General features: G+C 43.0%; 1 protein-coding gene across 2 annotated transcripts in view; it reads left to right on the top strand.

The window, feature by feature from the left end:
• The window catches only part of LMOD3 (leiomodin 3), a 62,604-nt gene that overhangs the window by 13,580 nt on the left and 25,780 nt on the right, over nt 1–23,244 (top strand). The window contains exon 3 of one of the 2 annotated variants that reach the window (XM_069643811.1): nt 18,190–18,310. The exons of the other annotated variant lie outside the window; for it this stretch is intronic. Coding sequence (XP_069499912.1) covers nt 18,190–18,204 — 15 coding nt within the window. The 3' untranslated portion in view covers nt 18,205–18,310. Of the gene's footprint in view, nt 1–18,189; nt 18,311–23,244 lie in introns of those variants that run through there. 2 annotated transcript variants of the gene reach the window in all.

Here is a 23,244-nt window from a genome sequence, read left to right as displayed (position 1 = left end):
GGCAGGACCTCTCCTCCAATGACTGGAAGTAGGCTGGTTAATGTGGAAAGCTCAACAACTCACCTCTGCAAGGCATCATGGCGCTAAGATGTGAATAAGTCAATAGCTATCAGTGACGCACCCAGACAGCCAAAATCACATTAAATAAGAATCAAGAACGTTTTCAAGTTGCGTCTAAACTCCTTGCGATCTTCGTTGGAATGCACGGAGGATGGTGAAAAGGGGGCATTGAAACCCAAAGGAGACAAGTCAACATACCAACGTTTCACTGCCAAAGACCAGGGGCGGACTGAGGCATAAAAGTGTCTCCGGCACCAATGAAAAAGTGGCCCAGAGTTGCAAATGGCAATTCATTCCTTTTGTGACAGACTGTTTGAGTAGTACCCAAGGGGGAGGCTTTTGATCAAATGGGATGTAAATTGTGCATTTTAAAGAATATTTATTCAGTAACATTGGTCAAAACTACTAGCCGCATGGTGAAGAAACTTATCAAACTGGCACACATGGGGGCCCACTTCAACCCAAAAAAACAGCCCCACACTAGCATTTTGTGTTTTTGGTTCGGACCTTGCCCTATAGCCCCATAGGCCAGTCCGAGCCTGCCAAAGACCACTACAGAGTGCTGCTAGAACAAAATAACTTTTATTCCGTTAGAATGTGCCTTCCACCTTTAAGTACTAGAAGAAGATGTTTTCACCAACAAATTGGAGTCAAGATTTATCAGCTTTTGTGGATGGCTGTAACACTAAGTATCACACTACAGTTGTTATGTTGGAGGAAATTGCCTCCTACATGTTTTCCTGCCATTTTCCCCGAGACCAGTTTCACTTAGACATGGTATCTGTACCACAGTTCCAACAGGCCTAGGCAGGGCTTAAGAGAACGCTGACATGATATTGCACTCCTTGAAGGCAAAAAAATATAAAAGGTACCTGGTATTGTCTCAGACCCCCAGGTAGGTAATGAGTATAGACACAACAATGGACCAAGAACAAGAGGATGGCAGGCAACAATTCAGCACATTTCTGAACAGAATATATTTATTTTCATACACTGTAAATATTCAGTAGTGGTAAACAGACCACTACATTAAAAAACAATTCTCAAAATTGTCTGTTATGGCTCACACTCCATTCAATCTACTCCATCAAGCGTACTCATTCATACATACATTCACAATAATCATTCACTATACATTTCATATATCAGCCTTGTAACATAAATGGCCCCTTTTATAATTATTCACACATTTCCCTATACCCCATATATGTACTATTTTGTGCCTCTATTCTACAACAAATGGTGTCAAATGTTGTCAACACGTGTTTCAGTCGGAAAAGGCAGTCCCGGTACTGCAGCCCTTAATTTCTCCAACCTTCTTCAGGACGGAAGTGGATACCTTGCTGTGCACCCCTTCTGCGCTATGGAGTTGAAATCAGAATTTAAAAATAAAATAAAACAACCCTGTTACCACCAGTATTCAAGCCACCGTCAGTTCATTCTGCATTTGAGCACATCAACTTGTGCATGTAACCAATAAATAGTTACAAAACATGAACTTACCCCTAGAGAATTCTGGATAGAGGTTCACGACCGTGGGAAAATTCCCCAATGCTCACGCATCTAGATCACTTCTGACGGAGCCTGTCAAAATAGGGAATTGACAACTCCTTGAGGGCAGTCACAATAGTTTGGACTTCATCAATGTCACCTCCACCTATAAAGCACAGGATTTAAAGCCTTCTCTTTTAGACTTTGGCCATCAAGACATCTCCACGAGCACTAACATGGGCAGCTCTAAGGAAAAGTGAAACATGCATGAACTACCACCCTTTCACATTAACATTATGTGAATAAACCATTAAACCCCAAACCGGATACATATCCTCATTCCACAATCCCTTTTCCTACTAACCTACTTACCTTTATGCTCCCTACCTTACACTACATGCACAGCCCCCTTACACACTGCAGTCAAACATCTGCTAGTGCCAACCCCCACCTCGCACTAACTGTAGTGGAGCTGTGCAGAGCTCACTCTTCACTACTGTCGACCACCTCTGCCTCCCCCACATCATCCATGCCTCCCACTTTCCTAGTAGACCTTCCCTGGTAGTTAACTGAGCAAATTAGTAACATTTGATATTCCCCTTGCATATATGTATCTGTGCCAATGAACATATCAGGAGTCTTGACAACTCCTTCCTCTTATACCATGGGCCTCCTTCCAAGTCCGGCGGTAACCCGCCAGTGCTACCAGCGGTTAATGCCGGATTTTAACACTGTTTCTGCCCCCTGAGATTCCGGTGCCACTGGGACATTACAAGTCCTGGTGGGCCGGGATATAAGGCAGCGGAAATGTAGTCCCCAATGGGGACTCGGATGCATCAGCACCATTGCTTTCTGGGGTCGTTGCACATGGCAGATCAGACGTGCCGGGTGCACAGGCCCAGGAAAGCAGAGTTGTAGTCTGCCGGTCCGGAAAGGGGCCTGGTACGTTGCTACCGGCACCCTTAGTTCCAGACTGACCGACTTGTAATGAGGCCCATTGTCTTCCCCTCCTATACCACATTTTACTTCCAGAACCATGTGGCACAAGACCACCAAAATGGCAGACGTTGTGCTACATAAGACCACTTTAGATTAGATTACATTTATTTTGGTCACTATTATTTAGCTACTCTTGAATTATACTATGATCTACGAGCAGAAAAATAAAGTTAAACGCATCTTAGTCCCCATCTTAGTCCATTTTTAAATTCCCACGAGATGCAGCTCTGGATATCTTTTATTGGACTAACTGAAAATACTATGCAGAGATGGAACGAAGCATTATCTTACAAAGTTCTAAATACTTCTTCATCCAATGGTGCAGTGTGAAATGATTCGTGAAGAGAAAGCCACAGTGCAGTTTGTTCACAAATGAAGGGGAAAACCACATTGTACACTTAATTGGCTAAAGGAACATTATGCCTGGAATGAGGGTCTGGAAACTGCTGCCTTATCTAAAAGACGAAGGAGACTACACTAATACTGTCTTATAGTGATAGCGGGTGTGTACTCATGGTTAAATTGCTAAACTCATAGGAAGACCACTTTTTTTTTCAGTGGCTTATAACTTCACCCCCTAGATGAATCGTCACCAAACTTTGCAAAAAAAGTAGATGGGGTCTGACTCTTTTCGCCGATTTGGGTGAGGTTTTGTGTGGGGGGGAAAAGTTATAGGGGGGATCCACATTTATTTTTCTTCCATAGAGTGAATGGGCAAAAACTTTGCGCACGGCTACAGCCTGAATGGCTGAACAGATTTGTAACAAATTTGCAGCAGGAGCTGGGGCTTGGGCCAGAAAGTGTGCTTTTGTGTGTTTGGTGGGAATCCGTCCAGTATTTATTTTTAAAATGACCAAAAAGTAGGACTAAAAAAATGAGTGATATCTATGTCCGCTGCACAGACACACTTCCCTGTTCGCTCCGCGGACAGGACACCGATTGGACAATTGGCTTACGTCATGTCCGCAGACATACAACATGTTCGCCGATTGGTTGGAGTGAAGCGCGAGGTGCGTCACATTTTCCCGATGCGCCCGCCATCTTGGATTCACGGACATCGGCTGGTGTCCGCGGACATCGTGGTAAAAACATATTAAAAAACACAACATTGCACTTGTCAAACTTATCAAATAAGGGATGATGAGGATGGGATGGGATATGGCTGCAAAAAATTGGTGTTTTTCACCGCGAAAGTCCGCGAACAGTTCGGATGTTCGCGAACAGTCCTGTGAAGTTGGCTGGCACCTCTGCATTACATTGGTGGTGAAAAGCAGTTCTTGGATGGCTTATAACTTTGGCACCACTTAATGATACTGCATGAAAATTTGCATTTATATTCTTAACTCGATTCTGAATGGGTTTGACAAGTCTGGTGGGATTCTGTCAAGAGGGGGCAAAATTAGAGCGGGGTCCCAAAATAATGTAAAATCTTATAAATGAGGTGCCATTTGACGAATCTACACTTAGGTTGGCAAACTGATAATGGATCTAGATATAAATGTTTTTGCCACATTTCGTGGGATTTTGTCAACAGGGGGAAAAATTAGAGGGGGGGTCCCAAAATATTGTAAAGGCTTATAAATTTGGTGCCGTTTGACAAGAATACACAAAAGCTTTGCAAAACGATTTTAAATCTAGATATACATGTTTTTGCAAGGTTTGGTGGGATTTTGTCAAGAGGAGGCAAAATTGGAGCGGGGTCCCAAAATATTGTAAAGGCTTATAAATATGGTGCCATGTGACGAATCTGCAGAAAGGTTTACAAAAAGATTTTTGATCTAGATATGTATGTTTTTCCAAAGTTTGGTGTGATTTTGTCAAGATGGGCTAAATTAGAGGGGGTTCTCAACATTTTCAGATGGCTTATAACTTTGTTCCCATTTGACGATTGTCCACAAAGGTTTTCAGAAAGATTATAGACCCAACCTTGTATGTATGTTTGTGCAAAGACTGAATTGATTTTGTCAAGTGTGGGCTAAATTACATGACTATTGTATGTACATACATTTGACACTTTTGAAAAAATAAAACATGGGGGGATTTCCGGCAAGGACTTAAAGCATGGTTTTGCAAATGTGCCTGCGTTTTATTTATTGACAAGTGACATAATGTAGGTTCTAAAAATAGTGATATACCTTTGGTGACTGAGATATAGTCTGTGGCCATGGGCAGTGGCCAGATTGTCCGGGTTATGGCATAAGGTCATGATCCAGACAATCTGGCTACTGGCCATGACCACGAGGGATGACCAATGGGGTTAAAGTGGCCATGTCCACCAGGGATCGGCTATGTGGTAAAGTTATTTGAAAAAGTGAGATAGGTTTGAAAGGGAACACAAAATGGTGCTTTTGGTAATATGGTCATAGGGTTCTCTCTTCGTCTTCTGCAGGCTGCCATGGAAATGGAAGAGGGGCTCTATATGGAGCCCTGCCTTCCCTTTCTATGGTGGCCATTTTGGAAAAGGATTTTCCTTCCTATAGCAGGACACCACGTGCGTCCCAGTGTAGGAAGAAAAATCCTTTTTCAAACATTACCTTAATTACAACACACTTCAAACAGACATACTATCACACTTACACTCATATAATTATAATCATTTTTTAATTCCTCTATGGGCTGATAATTTGGGCTTTGCTTGGGCCGATAATTTAGGCTGCCGGGCCATTATCCCCCATTCCAGTCCCTGAAACGGGGGATGAACGCCACATTATACCCATTAGCATAACACAAAATGCTAATGGAAATGGTGGGAAAATCTTATTGAGTCTATGTACTTTACTGAGAAATGTAAAGTAGATGGAGTCTATAAGATTTATTTTTTTAGTTCTCTTTTTTAATTGTGAATGGTGGTTCCTAAAGGAACCTTTCGTTTGTAGTTTTTTTAAATTTGTTTTTGTTGTAGGAGAGGTTAGGACGTGATGTGGGGAGAGAAATGAGGGAAGAGGCACTAAGCACTAATATGGAGGGGCAGGTGGACAGGGGAAGATGTTGCGTGTGTGTTAACTCTAAGTTAGGGGGCTGTGTTGCATATGCTCCTTGATTACAGCTTCAAAAGCACTTCAAAATTGCTCCCCCATGCAGAGTGTCGTGTTGCAGTATATACAGAGGACTGTTATCTTCGAAAGATATGGATCAACAGCCTCGTTTATTTTTTGCAAGGTAGCTGGTGGTATTTTGTTTCTGAGAGAAGTAGGCTGTGTGGTTACACTATTGGTTGAGGAAGACAGCCTACTACTTGCTAAGAAAGGAACAACCTTTCTGAGAGCAATGTGGTGGTTGGATTTAGTGTGGCAGCGCATGAAGGTTGTCCCATAGGAGTACTGGCCAGGTAGTCCATGACTGAGTACAAAGTTGCACTTGTTGCATTTCACTTTGGTAGCTTTAGCATTTGGTACATTCCCAACAGTGGAAAAGAACTGCCACACCCATGTTTCTCTCTGGTTGCTAGAGGTAGGCACTTCCTCTACCTAATTTTCTTCATCCTCTTCATTGTCTTTGGAGGTACTGTGCTTTTTTTGTTGTGTAGGTCCTCCAGCTGGTGGTGGCCCTGGAGGAGAAGGGATGGTAATAGCTGATGCCATTTTTAAGATGAATAGCAGTTTTGCTAATATTCTTCCAAGTATGTCTTTTGTACTAGATTGTTAATGGATAATGAGTAAGCATAGGTGTAGGAGCTGTGTAAGGGTAGATTTTGTGCTTAATAATTCCTAGATCAGTAAAAAATGCATTTCCGAACCGTCTGCAAAGCACCGACCCGCTCACAAAGTGTGGACAAGTCATCATGCCGCGAGTGAGCGCGTGGTCATGATGCACTGTCCGGAAGATCCGCGATGATGTTGAATGTTCTCGAACGTCGACGGACAAAAAAACAGTGGAAATAGTTGCAAAAAGTTTATAGAAGTGTTAAAAATGATGCTAGAAGGTGGGAAATGGTTTTAAGGTGAAACTGTAAATTGGACAAAAATGTTGCTATATTGGGGTAAGTATGATATTAGTAAGTTGTAGGAAATTAGCATGCACTGGTAAAAACCCATGAAATTCACTGAGAAAACTTTGTTTAAGGGACGTTATGGTTACAAGTTAAACCAAAAAGCCCCAGAAATTCACCAGTTATGGTAAACTAAGCAACCATAACTTGTGCCACCACTGTGCACTGCTAAGACTAACACCCACGACATCAAAGATGATATCACAAATGGTTGAGCTTTTCACTCACAGAATTAGGATTAACGAGAACATATGGTATCTTGCTGCCATTGCTCAATCCCTGTAACAAAAAATACTAAAATGTATATGGAAGCACCTGAGAATCCCCTTAGAAATTGACCCAGATGCGAGGTCTGAGGAACCATGACATTAAAAGAAACAATGGACTACTGAACAATCTCCCATATCTTGGTAGAGTTAGAACAAAAAGTAATAAGGTTTCCTTGGGAGTACCTCCCCTATCTCAGAACCCTTGCTAGCGTGGCAAGCAAGTCTCTTCCCTCATCCAGAAAAGATACCCTTAACTATTGGAATAACAATAATAAATTATTATCCAAAGGCGGTTGTTTGAGGCCATTGTCCCTTATCATGGAGAATCCAGAGTTTACCCTAGTCTGCACAACCCAACACTGCCTTAAATGCTTGGAGGAACGGAGGAGCGGAGGATTGAAACACATATTCAAGCACAATACTGTTCTGGATTTTGAGACTTATAAGACAAACCTGCATCTTTCTGAGCAAGAACGATTTCATTACACGCATATCTGACATTTGTCCTCCCACCTTCTAATAAAGGCTGAGGAAACATGCCAACCCACAGCTTAGGAGCTCACTCTTTTCTCTGGTGTACATAAATAGTTTATATCGTACCTATGTAGGCTGATCAATAGGCTTAATTCAATAAAGATGCAGTATATGAAGAAATGGAAAGGGGAATTGGGGACCCAGATCAGATCAGAATCTTGGGGTAATATTTGGACCAGGGCACATACATCATACAGCTGCATCACAAATAGGGAATGTGCCTATAAATCCTTGTTCAGGTGGTATCTCCCGCCCCATCGCATTATTACAATTGCTCCTGCCTACTCCCTGTTATGCTGGAGAGATGGTGGCAAAATGGGAACTCTTGCTCATATGGGTGGTTCTGCCCAAAAGCTAAGATTTTCTGAGAGGAAATTCTTTCCAGAATAAAAGACTACATCAGCAAAATCCTACCGTTAGACCACCTGATGGTGGTTCTGGGAGACATAGTAGAGGTGATCTGTCCAATGGCAGGTCCAACAGCTGAACGAATCACCTGTCACAGCAGCCACACTAACCCTTGCTAAAATTGAAAACATCGAGAAGACCCAATTCTGAACATGTGGTGGGTCAAAGTTGGGAAATTGTGGCAAAAGGAAAATGATAGCCCTCACCTGCAGACATTTTCAAAAATATGTACAAATATGGTCCACACTCAAGTCTTTTTAGAGACATAATCCACAACTGGTATTTACGTCCTATCCCTACGCAAATGTTCCCCTTTTCTGTGCACTGGGTGGCTTTGCTGAATATTCAGAGTGGTTTAGAAATCCTGCAAATTACTTTCATTGACATTTTTAAAGTGCAGGTATCTTGCCACAGAAATATACTATACAAACAGGTTCATGTACATTAAATGATTATGCTACACATCACTTGACTTAACCCCACTTCTTTTTGTTATTGTCTTTTTATTTTGCACCAGAAGCACAGTTTTGATGTATACAATGCAAATAAAAGTTTATAAAACAAAATCTTAAGATATCTTTGCCAGCACAGGGAGTTCTTTGAAGTAGCATTTCAACATCCTGGCTGACTCTACCCAAATCACTGCTTGCAAAACACACGTGGAAAGTATTTCCATGTGTTGTTCCATGTCAGTAGGCCACTAACATTCAGTCACAGTCTTTCTTGATGTCACACTGTATTTATAGCGACACCCTGTTTGTTTATTAATAGAGAAACTGCTGCCATGTCACGGGGCCTGATTTACAAGTGTTGTTCAATGGATTGCGCCATTGTAATAGGCTTTTTTGAATCCGGTCCTTAAAGTGTTGTTGGTAAATGTGTCACCTTTGTAGCCCCCACTCCTCCTCCTTTTTGTGAAATACTAACTCTAGTCTGCCTCTAGGTCATGCAGCCGGCTCTACGAGTCGCCATGTCAGCTGGGCTACTTTCCATCTCAGGCGCCATTTCCACACAATGACCTACATTTTCCAACCATACCATACCCCATAGTGCTCACTTTCCTACGGCCTATTCTATTCGGAAGACTGTGCAATTGTACATTTTCCTCGTACACACTCACTTGAAATGTAAGCATATACAGAAAGAGCACTAGCGTAGTATGGTATCATTTTGGTTATTGTGATTATTATGAGTATAGTGTTGTTTGAAAGGCAAGAAATAAAATACGCGTTACAAAAATCGATTGGCATGAAAAACCAGAAGGCATGATGTTAAGAATGCTAAAACTGGGGGATGTGCTATGGCAGATGCCCTTATTTACATAATGCATATATTAATCTTAGACTACATACTTCCCATTTTGGTATACTTAAGAGGGTCGTTGTTGTTTATCAAAAACTATCATCTCACCCACACATCTCGCCACTATTTTGGTCTCAATGTATCTCCAATATACAGTTGGCACAGCCATGCAAGACGCTGTCTGTCATTTCGACGCCAGGTGTCTCCTTGTCATTCAACGTGGGTTGAATCACCTGCATTGCCGTGCCCTGGCCACAACACACACGGATGCACCTTTTTCAAGTGCATAGGCACTCTGACACGTGTCATACATAAACCGTGGCGTCTGGGAACAAAACGTCAGAGCACTTGTCTGGTAAAGCTTTTATTAGGAGGGGTTTTCAAAGTCTAAGCATTAGTGAATCAAACCTGGGACAACAGGATTAAACGTAGCCACTCTCAATGGATGCTAGGCAGCAAGGCAGCAAGGTCGAGCAGTCATGACGAACTAAGGAAGGGGTACTGTTGGGTAGAACAGTTAACACAAATATGATACCTAAAAAGGCAGCAGACAGGTGTACACAAGTACAAAAATACTCAAATGTATTACACTATGGCCCTCTTTACGAGTCTGCCGGTAACCCGCCGGTACTACCAGCAGACTCACCTTACCGTTACCGGTGCCCGATATCCCACTGTTACCGGGATATTACGGCTGCCGACAATGGCGGTAAGTTCACATTCCATCGAATCCCATAGGACTCTGTGCAATGAGAACTACTGAATCACTGGCACCGCTGTGAACGATGCTGGTGATTCAGTGATTTCTCTGCTGGTATGGGCCTGTACTCCCGGTAGGTCAGGCCTGCTGGTAGTTCACTGCCCCTACTGGCAGACTCTGAGTGTGCTGGTCCAGGAAAAATGCTGGATCTGGTATTAACGGCTGTTTTACCAGCATTTTTCCCAGAATGACATACTCATCTCCAATCTACATTTTACACAATTAAAGGTAATTTAAAAAAAAACTCTATGCACATATATATATATATATATAGCACATAGCGTGGCAACCCATTATCGGTTGTTCACTACTTTAGCATTGAACACAGATATCACACAATATACTGTACTTGTTAAAGCAAGGGAAAGCTGTTAGCACATCAAATACATAGACTTACATTTATAAGGCAGCTCAAAACGCAGTGTAGCTAGTTTAATAAGCACAATCTCTATCTAATAAAAGTCTCACAGAGTCTTGAGGTGACCCAAAATGTTCTTTAGAGTCACAGGCCAGTAGCACTAGAAGCAGCCCACCCAATTAGGGAGTTTGTTACAATGAGTGTCTTTCCTCCTGTGTCTTCCCTCTATTCCATTTCCTTCCCTGGAGTAGTGATGTCAGTGGAATGAGGTGATGTCACTTTGCTTAGAGTGTTGTCGTCTGAATATGTGTTCCATGGGGGGCAGTTGGAGATAGTGAGCTGGCTGGCAAGGATGTGCCGGTGTTTCCTGCTGTGTACTTAACTAATAAACCCATAATAACTTACCTGCTGGCTCAGGTGTGTTGATGACAATACGACATTGTTACAGAGTTCAGGACAAAGCAAGCATCAAGTTTACAAAAAAAGTAATGTTCAGAAAGTGCTAAAGTGGCTGATGTCAAAAGGTAGGTGTTGCAGGAAGCAGCTGCCACACTTATGGTCCTAGCGGACATAGCCTTGAAGTACTGGCCTGGCCACAACGGTCCTGGGTCAGCCCTGAATAGCACAGTAAGCAGAACATTGCACCCAATCCAAACGCAATGATGATAGGGGTGATTTAAAAGATATAAGTGATCTCACACCCTGCAGGTCCGACAAAGGTAGTGGGTGCAGAAGCAAGGTTACGACACAATAGTGGTATGTTTTTGGGCAAAGACCTTTCTTAAATTTGAAAAGGGGTTGGAAAAATACTTCTCCGCCCCTAAACCTAAGAGGGATTCCCTGCCTCTAAGAAAACTAAAGAAATGGCCAGAATGTCCAAATTATAAAGTCTGTCACTGTCATATGTCAAAAAGCCTACTTCTGTCCCTAAAACAAACAACTTAAACCAACTGTGCAGAGATGATCTCTTCCTAAAGTAAAGTGTTCTTTGTAGATCCAACCAACAAAAAGTTCCCAGTCTCTTGGGTAATCAAAACTGGTGACAATAAAGAAATATTCATAAATGTAGGACTCCAAGGTTAGGCTCGCAATCCTCTCCACTAGATTCCTTTTTATAATGTTCTTCTGCTTTTGGGTCCTCGCGGTCTTTATACAAATGTCAATAGGCTGTTCACAAGAACATACTCTTTATGTGTTTCCTATTTATCCCACCAACTTGGCACTCTCCTTTTGCCAAGAGTAGGAAATTATTCATGTATTCATCACTCATTTTGGGTGCAGGTCCCAGACTTGCAGTATTCAGAATGGCTTGGTTTGCTTTTCTGCCAAGCAAATGTCCTCCCATGGACTATCCCTCTTTTGGGTGCGGGTCCCAGATTAGCAATATAACTGCTTGCTTCACTCTCCTGCCAAGTAGTTATCTTTTCATGAAATTCTCATTTGGGTGCAGGTCCCAGACTCTCAATATTCAAATCGGCTTGGTATACTCTCCTGCCAAACCCTCGCCCTCTCATGGACTGTCCCTTTTTGGATGTGAGTCCCAGACTCGTAATATTCAAAGTTGCTTGGTTCACTCTCCTGCCAAGCAATAGTCCCAGCGTGGAGTATCTCTCTTTGGGTCCCAGACTCACAAGATTCATATTGGCATTGTTTCAGTTCCTCATATGGATGCAGCTCCCAGACTTTCAGTTAATTTCCAGGGTCCCAGACCCTCTTGCTCCAGCTTCTACCTTTGCCCCCTTGCTCCCACGGACCTCCTGCACAACTCGGATAACCTGCATACCAGTTTCCTTCCTTTTGGTAGGTACCAGCGTTTCCTGAGCAGCTGCTGCGTCCTTGGAGGCTCTGGTCATGTTCAGGACTTTGTCATGGTCGGCAGTGGCTCTCCTAACATATGCCTTTTCCCTGGCATGGTGTCCTCTCTCCTGGATGCTTCGCCAGTGCTCTGGATGCCCAGAGGTTCCACACGGCAGCAACCCGAGCGGTCCTTGCTTTGTGGACCTTGCTCGCATTCTCCTCCACTCTCGGCTTCCCTCCAGCTCGCTCTCGTCCCTTTTACTGCTACACACCTTGCTGGATTCCTCCTTGGAGAATAATTCTCTCCGTGCCCCTCAGCTGGGGAGCGTTTGGAAATGACAGTACTTTGGCCCAATCACATTTGTTTAGAAGCTGGAATGCTCATTCTGTTTCGCTATAGTGATGCTTGGACTCCTGGTCATCTTCTTCTTCCCAGTAAATGCCATGGAGTCCGATGTAACATTCTCTGTATTTTCTAATATTTCCGACTTGTCAAGTTTTCCAATATTTGAAGTAGAGTGATATGCAGCATAATTTGCGTTCTCTGTTGTTTTTAATTACGTCAAGTATATTAGGTTTCCCAATATTTGAAATAGAGCCAGGGGGAAGTGAGTCACGTATCATATGGTTTAGAGGTGCAAAGCAATACCAAGATTCAGAGTAAAGAGGACACCACTGCAGACACTCTCCAGTGTCCTATCAATAGACAGGAGACCATCCAGGAAATAATGAACAGGATTCCTAATCAAATTCCAATCCAACTCAACCACGTCAACACTCGGGACTGGAACTCACTTCCATCACACCGGCGAGAAATTGAATCTCTGACGGTCTTCAGAAAACATACTTGTTTGTGTAAAATGAAAAGCTGGTGCACTGTGTTCTTTTCTATCTCTATAGATAAAATCTGCACCTGGATACAGCTTGCTGCTTGATTCCTTTGGAAAATGCACCATATAAGTAGAAATAAAATAAAATCAGTATGACTCGATCCATGAAAGACACTGACTGTAGATATCTGCAATAGCTGTACAACTGGCCTCCTGTTTTTCACACTTAACAATGCTTGACACTAGACATTTACAGTAATTGCATAATATTGATCATAGTTAATGACAGAAACCTATGCGATTTAAAGAGATCTTTACAATGATAAAAAAAAACAAAGGAAGCACTGTCGCTAACTGATAGCCCAACAGCAGCAACTCTTCAAAAAACCATCAGTATTATAGAACCCACAACAGTTTCTGCGTTCTATGCAGAAAGCCTAGCCAAGTTAAGGACTGACAAAAAAAGATATTCTAAATACCTGTTCAGACCTCGTCCTTAATGAAAACCACACCAACTCATGTGGCACTCATTTGGAGACTCCCTGCTTCTGAACAAAACAACTCTCCAAATCAGAGTTCCACAAGGAACACAACCCCAGATACATAATCAAGATGATCCTGTAGTCATACTAAGCCAAATCACTACCCCGGCAACACCCCTCAAAGTAAATAGCCTCCATCTCATGGTCTTTCCATTCTTAATAGCTGTCTGCAGACCCACTCGGGAACATAAACAGTTCCTTAATAACCACCACTGTTTAACGATAGTGAATGCAAAATACTCAATATTACAGAGAACATGTTCATTGGCAGCTCAAACAAAACTCCCTATGACTTTTGAAAAGCAAGGTATTGTTCTGTCAATAAATATAGAGAAACTACAGTGGGAGTATTGCTCGCACACACCATAGATCTGATTTCATAGATGGTACTTGCTCATCATTTGAGCGTACCATCATACAGTATGTCATCAACTCAAAGAGCTCTCTCATTAGTCGCATTAGTCAACTGCCTGCCTATTTGCATTTTTGGATGAAATCCTCTAAATGTCACTTTACATACAAATCCTGTGACAGGAAGTCTTAATTATGTGAAATGTCATCATATGGGTGTCTTGTCCAGAAATCAAGCCTGCAACAGATCTGATTAACAAAATGAATGCTGCAGATTTCACTCACATTAGTGAACATATATTGCACCTCATAATTCACAAATAACATGAAAGCCTCTGGCCTTAGACTAAGACTGTAGTCTGACCATTCTCTGATCACCCTAATGCCTATTAAAGTTCAAGTACTACCCTCTTCCTTACATCCTCCTCCGATCTTAGTCAGCCAACACATTGTATTAAGGAAGACACATTTTGATTTGTGCAAGAAAGCTGCTCGCATTGATCCACCCATCACCTTAAACCCAGTTATTCCTACAGAGTGCTTCAGCTTATCACAACATATCTCTCAGAATTAAAAAAAAAAGTTATAAAGCAAAGTGACCGATAAATAGTACAACTCAGACCGTGTCCAGTTGAAATGACTGCTGTAATCTGAAACGGGAATGGGGCAGGTCTCTCTCCAAAACAGATAAGATGTAATGCAAGGGACTCAGAATACAGTTTCACATAGCTATTAAGAAAATGTATCTAAGTACACCAGTGAAATCAGTAACCGAGCAGATCCAGAATCCATTAAAAAAAACTCCCCATTAGCATCTCAGAAACATTGCGAGGATCTGCTAATCTTGTTGAATTCTAAAGTAAGTTAAGTCAAAGAACCCATAGAAAATAGCCTCAATCTTTATCCATATCCGCTATCAAACCTGCTTGCTCTGAACAGTCATGCCTTCCAACATTTAAGTCCAAGAAGGAAGAGGAAGTATCCCGGTCAACAGTCAACTTCAAGCGTTCACATTGGGCCTCATTACAAGCCTCCCGGTCCGGAAATAAGGGTGCCAGTAGCAATGTATCGGCACACTTTCCGGACCGGCAGACTGCAACTGTGCCTGTCGGCACAGTTGCATGCAGCCGGTCTGACATGCCTGGTGCTGCCGAGTCCCCATTCCCATGGAGTCCTATGGGCCTCCATGGGAATGGGAACTAGCATTTTCCGCCGCCTGATATCCCAGACCGCCAGGACTTGTAATGCCCCGGTGGCACCGGGATCTCAGGTGGCCGAAACAGTGATAGAGACCGGCGGCAACCCGCCGGTGCTATCGGCGGGTTACTGCCGGGCGTGTCATGAGGCCCATTGTAAGTGAAACCTTGGCCAGCTCTCTGCATCAGGTAATTCTTCCCAACACTTGCCACTTATCAAAAATGGTGGACGCATCCTTCATTATTCAGTCAGTGCCAGAGCCCTTGATGCATACAAGAGTCAACCCACCCTGAAGAAAACTACAACTAACACCCAGGTATTGTCCAACTACTGACCCATCTTCAACCCTCATTTCCTCAGCAAATGTCCTTCCAAAAGAAGTAACAAGACAATGAAAGGATTTGTGCAGCACAAAAACCTGATACATGACCAAAAATTCCACCTCTAATTCACTATAGGAAATTAAACAGCAATGGTGTTTATCATTTGACAAATCCTTGGATGTCGTCCCTTATCCTCTATGGGTAGCCCCTTGCCATGAGGCCAAGGAGGTGAGGATGCTACCGCAAAAGGCCCCTGGCGTTGGTACTCAGTGGGTGGATGCCCTATGGGACCAGAAACGACTGTCTGGGAAGAATGCGATATGCCCCAAACATGTTACCCCTTCCATCACCCTTCTACCCAATACAGAGTTGCATTAATCCCACACACTTCAATGAACATGTGTAGAATAGATAATCTGACCTCCTCAAAGGTTCTGGGATGTAGAAGAGTAGGGACCACCTATTTGAGCCATGGGTGGAAACTGGGACGAAAAGGAGCACAAGTGAACCAGTTGAAGATAATAATCTAAATACTGAGACGAGGAAGAGGCGTGGAGCAATGCAGAGTGTCCCACGGAACCAACATGAGCAGCCCAGACATCTGGGAACAGGCAAGTCCAACCGGATGATAAAAATGGAAGAAGGACTTCACAGCTTGTCCAATCCTTTCTGGAGGAGCCGCGAAGGAAGCACTGAGGCAGTCCAAGACGCCAAGAGTGGAGCACAAAGATCCGAAGCTGGTCAGAGGAAGGAGAACAACCGAGCAAACCACATCACATAAAATCCTGCTAAAAAGGCTAGAAGAGTGGTTGGGAGTATTGGTTTGTATGGTCATCTGGATCAAATCATTTATCCACAATGTAACTAAATCATGTTGCAACCAGGGGATATGCCATACTGTAGGTTAATTACCAAAGCATGATATGATCCCCACTGGGTTAGTAAGGTGCAAAGAATCTACTCTAGTACTAGATAAAATGAGATATTGTGATATTGTGTAACACACTATATATTTGACATTGAACAGGGATGGCACGCCTTAATTATTATTTATAGCACAACAAATTATGTTGGCAAACATGCAAATATAAGTAACTGTAAGGGAACGGCCATACACTCGGAACATTAGATATAATTATTTAATAGACTTTAAGTGCCTGGGAAGGGGGTGATAAAATTGCATGTAACCAATCACTATGGCTGCTCAACCTATCTATGAACTTTGCTACTAAATTAGGGGTTCTTTTGATCAGGTAGCACAGCATTTGACAAGTGCCTGCGGTGGTTTTCTATTAGTATAGAAATATTCAAATGACAATAATTTCATAGGTTTATCACACTGTTGTATAATAGTATAGAGCCAATAGTGAAAATCAATAAAACACTCAAATAATAATTTCAGAGTTGTATTACATTGTTCTATACCAGTATAGAGCCAATAGCTAAAATCAGTATAACTGTTTAGTAACATAGATGTGGACACTATGTACATTTTCATATAAGGGAAAGCGGGATTGACAACCGGCAGATGCTCGATCATTGTTTACAATTATGACCTGACTCTGCGGCTGACGTTGCGCATCACTTCAGCCGCTCTATATTAACCAATAGGCGACCACGAGTGAAAAGCATGCTGATGCCGAACGAAGGCAGGGTTCCCAGATAGAGGGAACTCGAAAGTGCTCAAGGAGACTTGAATATTATGTAAGCCAAATAATAGCTTGCAGATGGAGTAATAGGTTTAGTCTGTATTATTACACACTAAGATACTGCGACAAGTTTGATAATGGATGGACTGCTTCATAGATTCATAGGAAAGAGGACAGATACTTTATAGAGGGGTCAAGGACAGTTAATTATTGAAGTCTGTGACAGTGGTAAGTTACGTTAGTCATTGTTTCTACGATCAACCCATAACAGAATTGAAGAGACACTTACTATCGTCTTAATATTATATATATATTTATTTATTTTATCGTAGTTCAACATTAAGGACAGGCCAGTAAAGTAAGTTATTTGTATCTAAAGGGAAACGTTATTCACTTTTAAGTGGTTCTGATAAGGAACTCGAGGGTGAGTCAATCCTTGTAGGAATGGGTACATTGGAGATGCTTGGAATGTCAGGATGATCTAGAGAAAATTATTTGATGCATGTCGTTATTGACTAAAATAGTGACGATCCATAAGACTGGAAACCTATTCCACACTTAAAGAAATAGGAGCCAGATGGAGGCGGGATTAATCTAGTGGTCCTGAGAATATGACTGTTCTCTTGAAAGATAAGACCTGATGGAATGGTGATTATGTGCTGAAGATCATGGGCCTCATTACAAGTGTGGCGCTCCCGTAATGAAGGGTTCCGGTACGGGACGGCACCCTTCATTACGGGAGCGCCGATTACGAGGTTCCCTTTGCGGGACCCTGTAAGGACTCTTTGTAAAACCAGGCGTCCTTTCCGGATCCCGTGTGGGGAAGTGGGAGGTAATAACAGGCCAGTTGTACCTCCCCCCCATTCCCATTGAGCCCTATGGGGGCTCAAATGGGAATTGGGAATGGTTCCTGCAAGGAGGAATTACCGGGTCCTACTATGTCGGAATGACCCAGTAACTCCACATTGCAGGAACCCGGTAATGGAGCCCGGTTTGGAGGCAGCTAATAGCACCATGGCTGCCTCCAAACTCGTAATGAGGCCCCATGTGTGCTAATTTGAGATGATAATCAGTAACTGCAAGTCTAATGGTATTGCATAATGCTATGTTATATGTTAGAATATATATTTAAGGAGTTCTCAAGAACATTATTGAAATTGGGATGTACTTATTAATTAAAAGTGTATATCTAATGTGTATCTTTTGTTTTCCCTATTTTCTGTCTCCTCTTTTCGTTTGGTATATTCTTTTGATGGTTATGCCTGATTTTCTGTTTTATGATTTAATGTTCATTTCTAATGTGAATTCAATATTAATGCATTTGTTTAAAGGAGTTGTTAAACTGAGATTTGCCTTGAAAAGGACCATGTTGGTCGAAACACATGCCAGCAATTTATGGCAACTCATGTATTTAGAGACATTTCTTTGACAATTAAAAACCAAGAATCTTGATATTGATTGATTGAGGCTTTGTTAAGATAATGTTTAGCAAGCAGTGAGGTAACATGTTTAGAGGAGCGCATTAGATGAAGGCACCCCCTTTTTGTTTTGTCACTTTTAGTACATTAGGCGGGGGCTTAGCCTAGAGATGCAAGAATCTGTAGCTATCTAACACCACACTACCCTCCTGTCAAAAAGAGGGATCCTTGGTTCATCTCCTTGTAAGTTTATTGGGCAAACAGATTGACCGACCAGGGCTAAAATGACACAGTGGACATGCCATAATGGTATTAGTTGATGGGATAAGGTTTGGGTCCCTTACCATTAAAGATTTGATGACACTGCAAAAGCATTCCATGTTAAATAGAGAATTCATACTCTCCAAATTAGACGTGTTGTTTGTTCACAAAACAAAATTCATAAATGGAAAGGAATTCAAAGTCGCAGGGAAGGAGCTAGGAGGGGCCCTAGGGTCGCCAGGCCAGCACAAGAAGGGAGGAGAGGGCATTATATACAGGAAATTCTTAGATCTCCAATATTGCAGATTCATAGGAATGTGGAGGTGAGGTATATTGCAGTGAAGGGGAAGGTGAGGTCACGCTTTGTGACTCTCTGTTCGACCCATGCGCCCAATCAAAATTAGTTGGCCTTCAGCAGCAATCTTTTTGCCTTCCTTGAAGACTGGAAACCGGGTCTGTTAATATGTGCAGGAGATTTTAGTGTCATATCAGATTCCATTATGGACTGGGATTCCATGAGGCAGGGGGCACGCCCCCCAATCCGGCCAGGTCAGCTATGGATTCCCCAACCTTCTGAAGGCTAACTACCTAATTGACACATGGCGAAAGGTGTAGCCTCGGAAGAAAGCGTTTACTTTTTACTCTCCGCAACATTTGACATATTCACGAATAGACTACATTCTCATAGAAGCCACATATAAATATACAATATGAACTGCTAGAACTAGATTTGGCCCGCCTCCACAGATGGATCACAAATGGATCTGTAACAACACTCTTTATAAAGACCCGTTGTTTAGATATACCCTCGTTGAGGAGATCACAAGTTATTTTATTATTAATGATACAGGGGAACGTACACTAAAGACAGAATGGGAAGCGGCCAAAGCTACCTTCCGGGGCGTCCTGATAGCAGAGGGGGCTTCAGGACTAGAACCAGATTGGTAAGGGAATCTGCATTGAAAAAAGAGATTAACTGAAGGAATGGTGCCTTCAAACTCAAACAACCTGTAGAGAGGAAACCTTGGCGAACACCAGAACACTCCGGAAAGAACTGAGTGGCATATGGCAGAATAAGGCGTTGATTCAGCTCTGGTATTTGAAACACAAATTTTATGAGAAGGGCGACAAAGCTCACACTATGTTTGCAACACGCTTGCAAAAACAGAGGGCAGACAGGGCTATTCACAAGATGAAAGATGAAAAGGGGAAAAACATGCTTAATCCAGGTGAGATCACTAAGCGTTTCGCTCGATTCTATGCTACTCTATACACCGCAGAGCGGGGAGGCACAGAGGAGTAGATGGCGCAATATTTATCAAGATTTCCTCGCACCTCGATGCCCAACGATAGCCAAGTGATGCTAAATGCCCCAATAACGACTGAGGAAGTTCAGAATGCCATATCCAAACTAAAAGTAGGCTCGTCACCGGGGCAGGGCGAGTTCACGCCAGCCTTTAATAAAGCTAATAGCAACCCCTTAGCTCTTTTTTCTGACAAAGCTGTTCAACGAAATTCTAAAAATCAGCCAAGCCCCAGCTTCATTCACAATCTAGAATAGAATCTTAGTTATCCTGAAGGAGGGCAAGGATGTCAAGGAATGCTCCTCATACCGTCCAATATCACTAATAAATGTAGACACCAAGACCTAGGCAAGTGTCCTGGCTTGCCGACTCTCCCAAGTGTTACCTTAGTCAGCACATATCCAGGTTGGATATGTAAGGGGCAGGCAGGGCGTGGCAACGTCTGTTTAACTCTAGATCTGATTGCCTCCATTGTTGATTATGACGATTGTCCCACCCTGATGTCAGTCGACACAGAGAAGTTGTTCGACAGGGTGGGATTGCCTTTTCTTTGCACAGTAATGCTGTGGGCAGGGTTGAGCCAACAGTGGCTGACCGGCAGCCGGGTGCTATATATCGAGATGCAACAGCTTAAGTGGTGGTTAATGGTATCTCATCAGAGTCTTTTTTCTTGTCGCGGGGCATGCGTCAAAGCTGCACTCTATCACACCTTTTGTTCACCGTGGTCTTAAAACCACTTGCACAAGCGATCCGGGCAAATGTCCTAATACGAGGGTTAGTCAAGTCGTGGCATGAATACAAACTCGCATTATTTGACGAAGAAATCTTAGCATACATAACTCAACCAACAGAGTCGACCCCAGCCCTCTTCACAACTTTGGCAGAATATGGTGATTTATCAGGGGTTCACGCCAAACTAAACTAAACAGTCACACTCGCCTTGAAGCAAACCTCCGCTCTCCCGAGCCACTTGGTGGCGATTTGGGGATTTCAACTACAAGCAGAGGGGATCAAGTACTTGGGTGTAGTGATCACAAATAAGCTAACAAGCCTGTTTCGTACAAACTTCATGCCTTTGTGTGACACTATTACATGGGATTTGCAGAGGTGGTCCAAAATAGCGCTTTCCTGGATGACCAGATTCACATCTATTAAGATGTACATTCTTCCAAGGTTATGTCTTTTTCAATCGCTTCCAGTGGTTATCACAGAATCATTTCACATATAAGTAAAGCGTTCCCTGCTTACATTTCTGTGGGCTGGCCAGAAACCTTGGGTATCATATAAAACTTTGATTACACCCAAGGATAAGGGAGGTATGGGCTACCCAGATTTCTTTGAATATTGTAGGGCATCTCAATTTCACGTGTTTTTAGATCACTTGGGGGAAAATTCTGATAAGCCGACGGTAGGTCTCGAAAATGGACTATTAACCCCAGTAACCCTGGACGAGTGGCTATGGGTCCCTTATGGTTCCATGTCTCGTAGAATCCGAGAGCACCCAGTGCTCGCAGTATTGTGGTCCCCTTGGCATCCCTCACAGGAAATGCAAGGAGTGACAACTTGGCCATCCCTGCTCAGATGCATATGCCCCCCCCCCCCGATAAGACACCAGTTGGTTAACCCAAACTGCTTTTAGCCCCAATACGAGGGTGGCCTGCTTAGGGAGGGGCAGCTGTGGAAGAACGGTACCATTGTGACAAAGCCTGAATTAGAATTAGCTCAGCAGTGCATCATTATATCACTGTTGCATTATTTGTAGCTAAGGAGTGTGCTCCTAGACCCGCGCTGGAGCGACTCCCTCCGAAGGCCGCTCAGTCCATTAGAGCGCACCTTGAGCAAATGCCTCGGCTCCAGAGGGCTGGTTGCAAAATTATACTCTGCTTTAATCATTAGCAGGCACCTACCGCAAGCAAGTACAAAGACTAAATGGGAGGCATAGTTAGGTCTGCAAGATTGCCGGGGCACTTGGGCAGTGATACTTAGAGCGGTTTGGTCCACCTCAATATCCATGCAGTACAAAATGCATAATGGGAGGTTACTTATGCAATGGCACCTAACCCTGCAACGATTAGCAAAAATGTGCCTGAGGGTTACATCGTATTGTTCGAGGGGTTGCCCCGAAGTCGGTGATTACTGGCATCAATGGTGGAGCTGTCTGAAAGCTCAGATGTACTGGAAGGAAATTCTGGGCTGGATACAGGCCATTGACGGTATTCATGGAATCCTATCCCCGTTATTAATGTTGTTTGGGGTAGTAACAGACACTGAGGGAATAAACACGGTGCTGTCACATGTGCCCAGGAACTTGCTCTTGGCGGCTAGGGTCTGTCTAACAATTAGATGGAATGTAACACTCTACCCACAAAAGAGGAATGGTTGAACAAAGCTCACGAGATATACCAGATGGAGAGCATCACGGCTGCCTTGTTGGAAACACATTCCCATATAGATATGACTTGGCTCCCCATCCTGGAGTATTACACTGCGTACAGAGACGCATATACGCAGACAGCGTAGTGACAGGGGAACGGTGAGCCAACATTATTAGTAAGACTGCATTACTCATTTAGCCACAATAGCCTTGGTCCTGCAGAAAGGAGTGTCTGTGATTTATTAGCCTGTTCTGATAGGACAGTGGTGTTGTGAAACCAGAAACATTTGAATTAAAGTTACATTTTTACCGTGATGTGTGGGGAGGGCTGTTGGGAGGGGAGTGGAGGGAAGAGGGGAGAGTAGAGGGAACCTTTTTTCTTCTTGGTTACCAAAACGGTATACAGCCACTCTGGATTTGTCCGGCAAATGTTTGACTCTTAGGACTGCTTCATTTAAAGAGACATTCTTCTTGCCTTGTATAATTATGCAGTGTATACGATACTTTACCTGGCTGTACTTACATGTTATTTGTTGAATCTATGCTGGTAACAAAATCAATAAAATACTATTATAAAAAAATAAGGATCCGATCTGTTTATTTGTATAACCTAAGCGCCCGCATACACTTGGATCAGCTCCATCAATTCTTGTAGCTGATGGCCAACTTGCCTGGTCAGTGCGCATCACAAGCAACAGAGATTTTCATATAGGCACACAGGTAATGGGTACTTTAAACCTGCATCCATAAACACCAAAGGTTTCTGCATCTGCCTTCATGCTGTCCGACTAACACACCCTGCACTCTTTCTTACAGAGCCATGCACAGCGAGGCCAACATTATTGGCTGAAGGGTGCTATGAAAGACTACTTTACATACATTTCATGGTTCTTTCATTGTGCATTTATGCTACTCAAGTCTGGCCAGGCCCTGACATCTGATGAAGGACTTATACCAGAGATGGTGACTTAGTCAGATAGACAGTGTAAAGGGATTTCAATCAGGCACACACCCAAGTCTCGCCCAGCA

The sequence above is a fragment of the Ambystoma mexicanum genome, chromosome 2p, assembly GCF_040938575.1.
Source record: "Ambystoma mexicanum isolate Mex_15411 chromosome 2p, UKY_AmexF1_1, whole genome shotgun sequence".
NCBI classification, from domain to species: domain Eukaryota; kingdom Metazoa; phylum Chordata; class Amphibia; order Caudata; family Ambystomatidae; genus Ambystoma; species Ambystoma mexicanum.
Note: the sequence above shows the minus strand (reverse complement) of the source record. Positions and strands in the feature narration are given on the sequence as shown.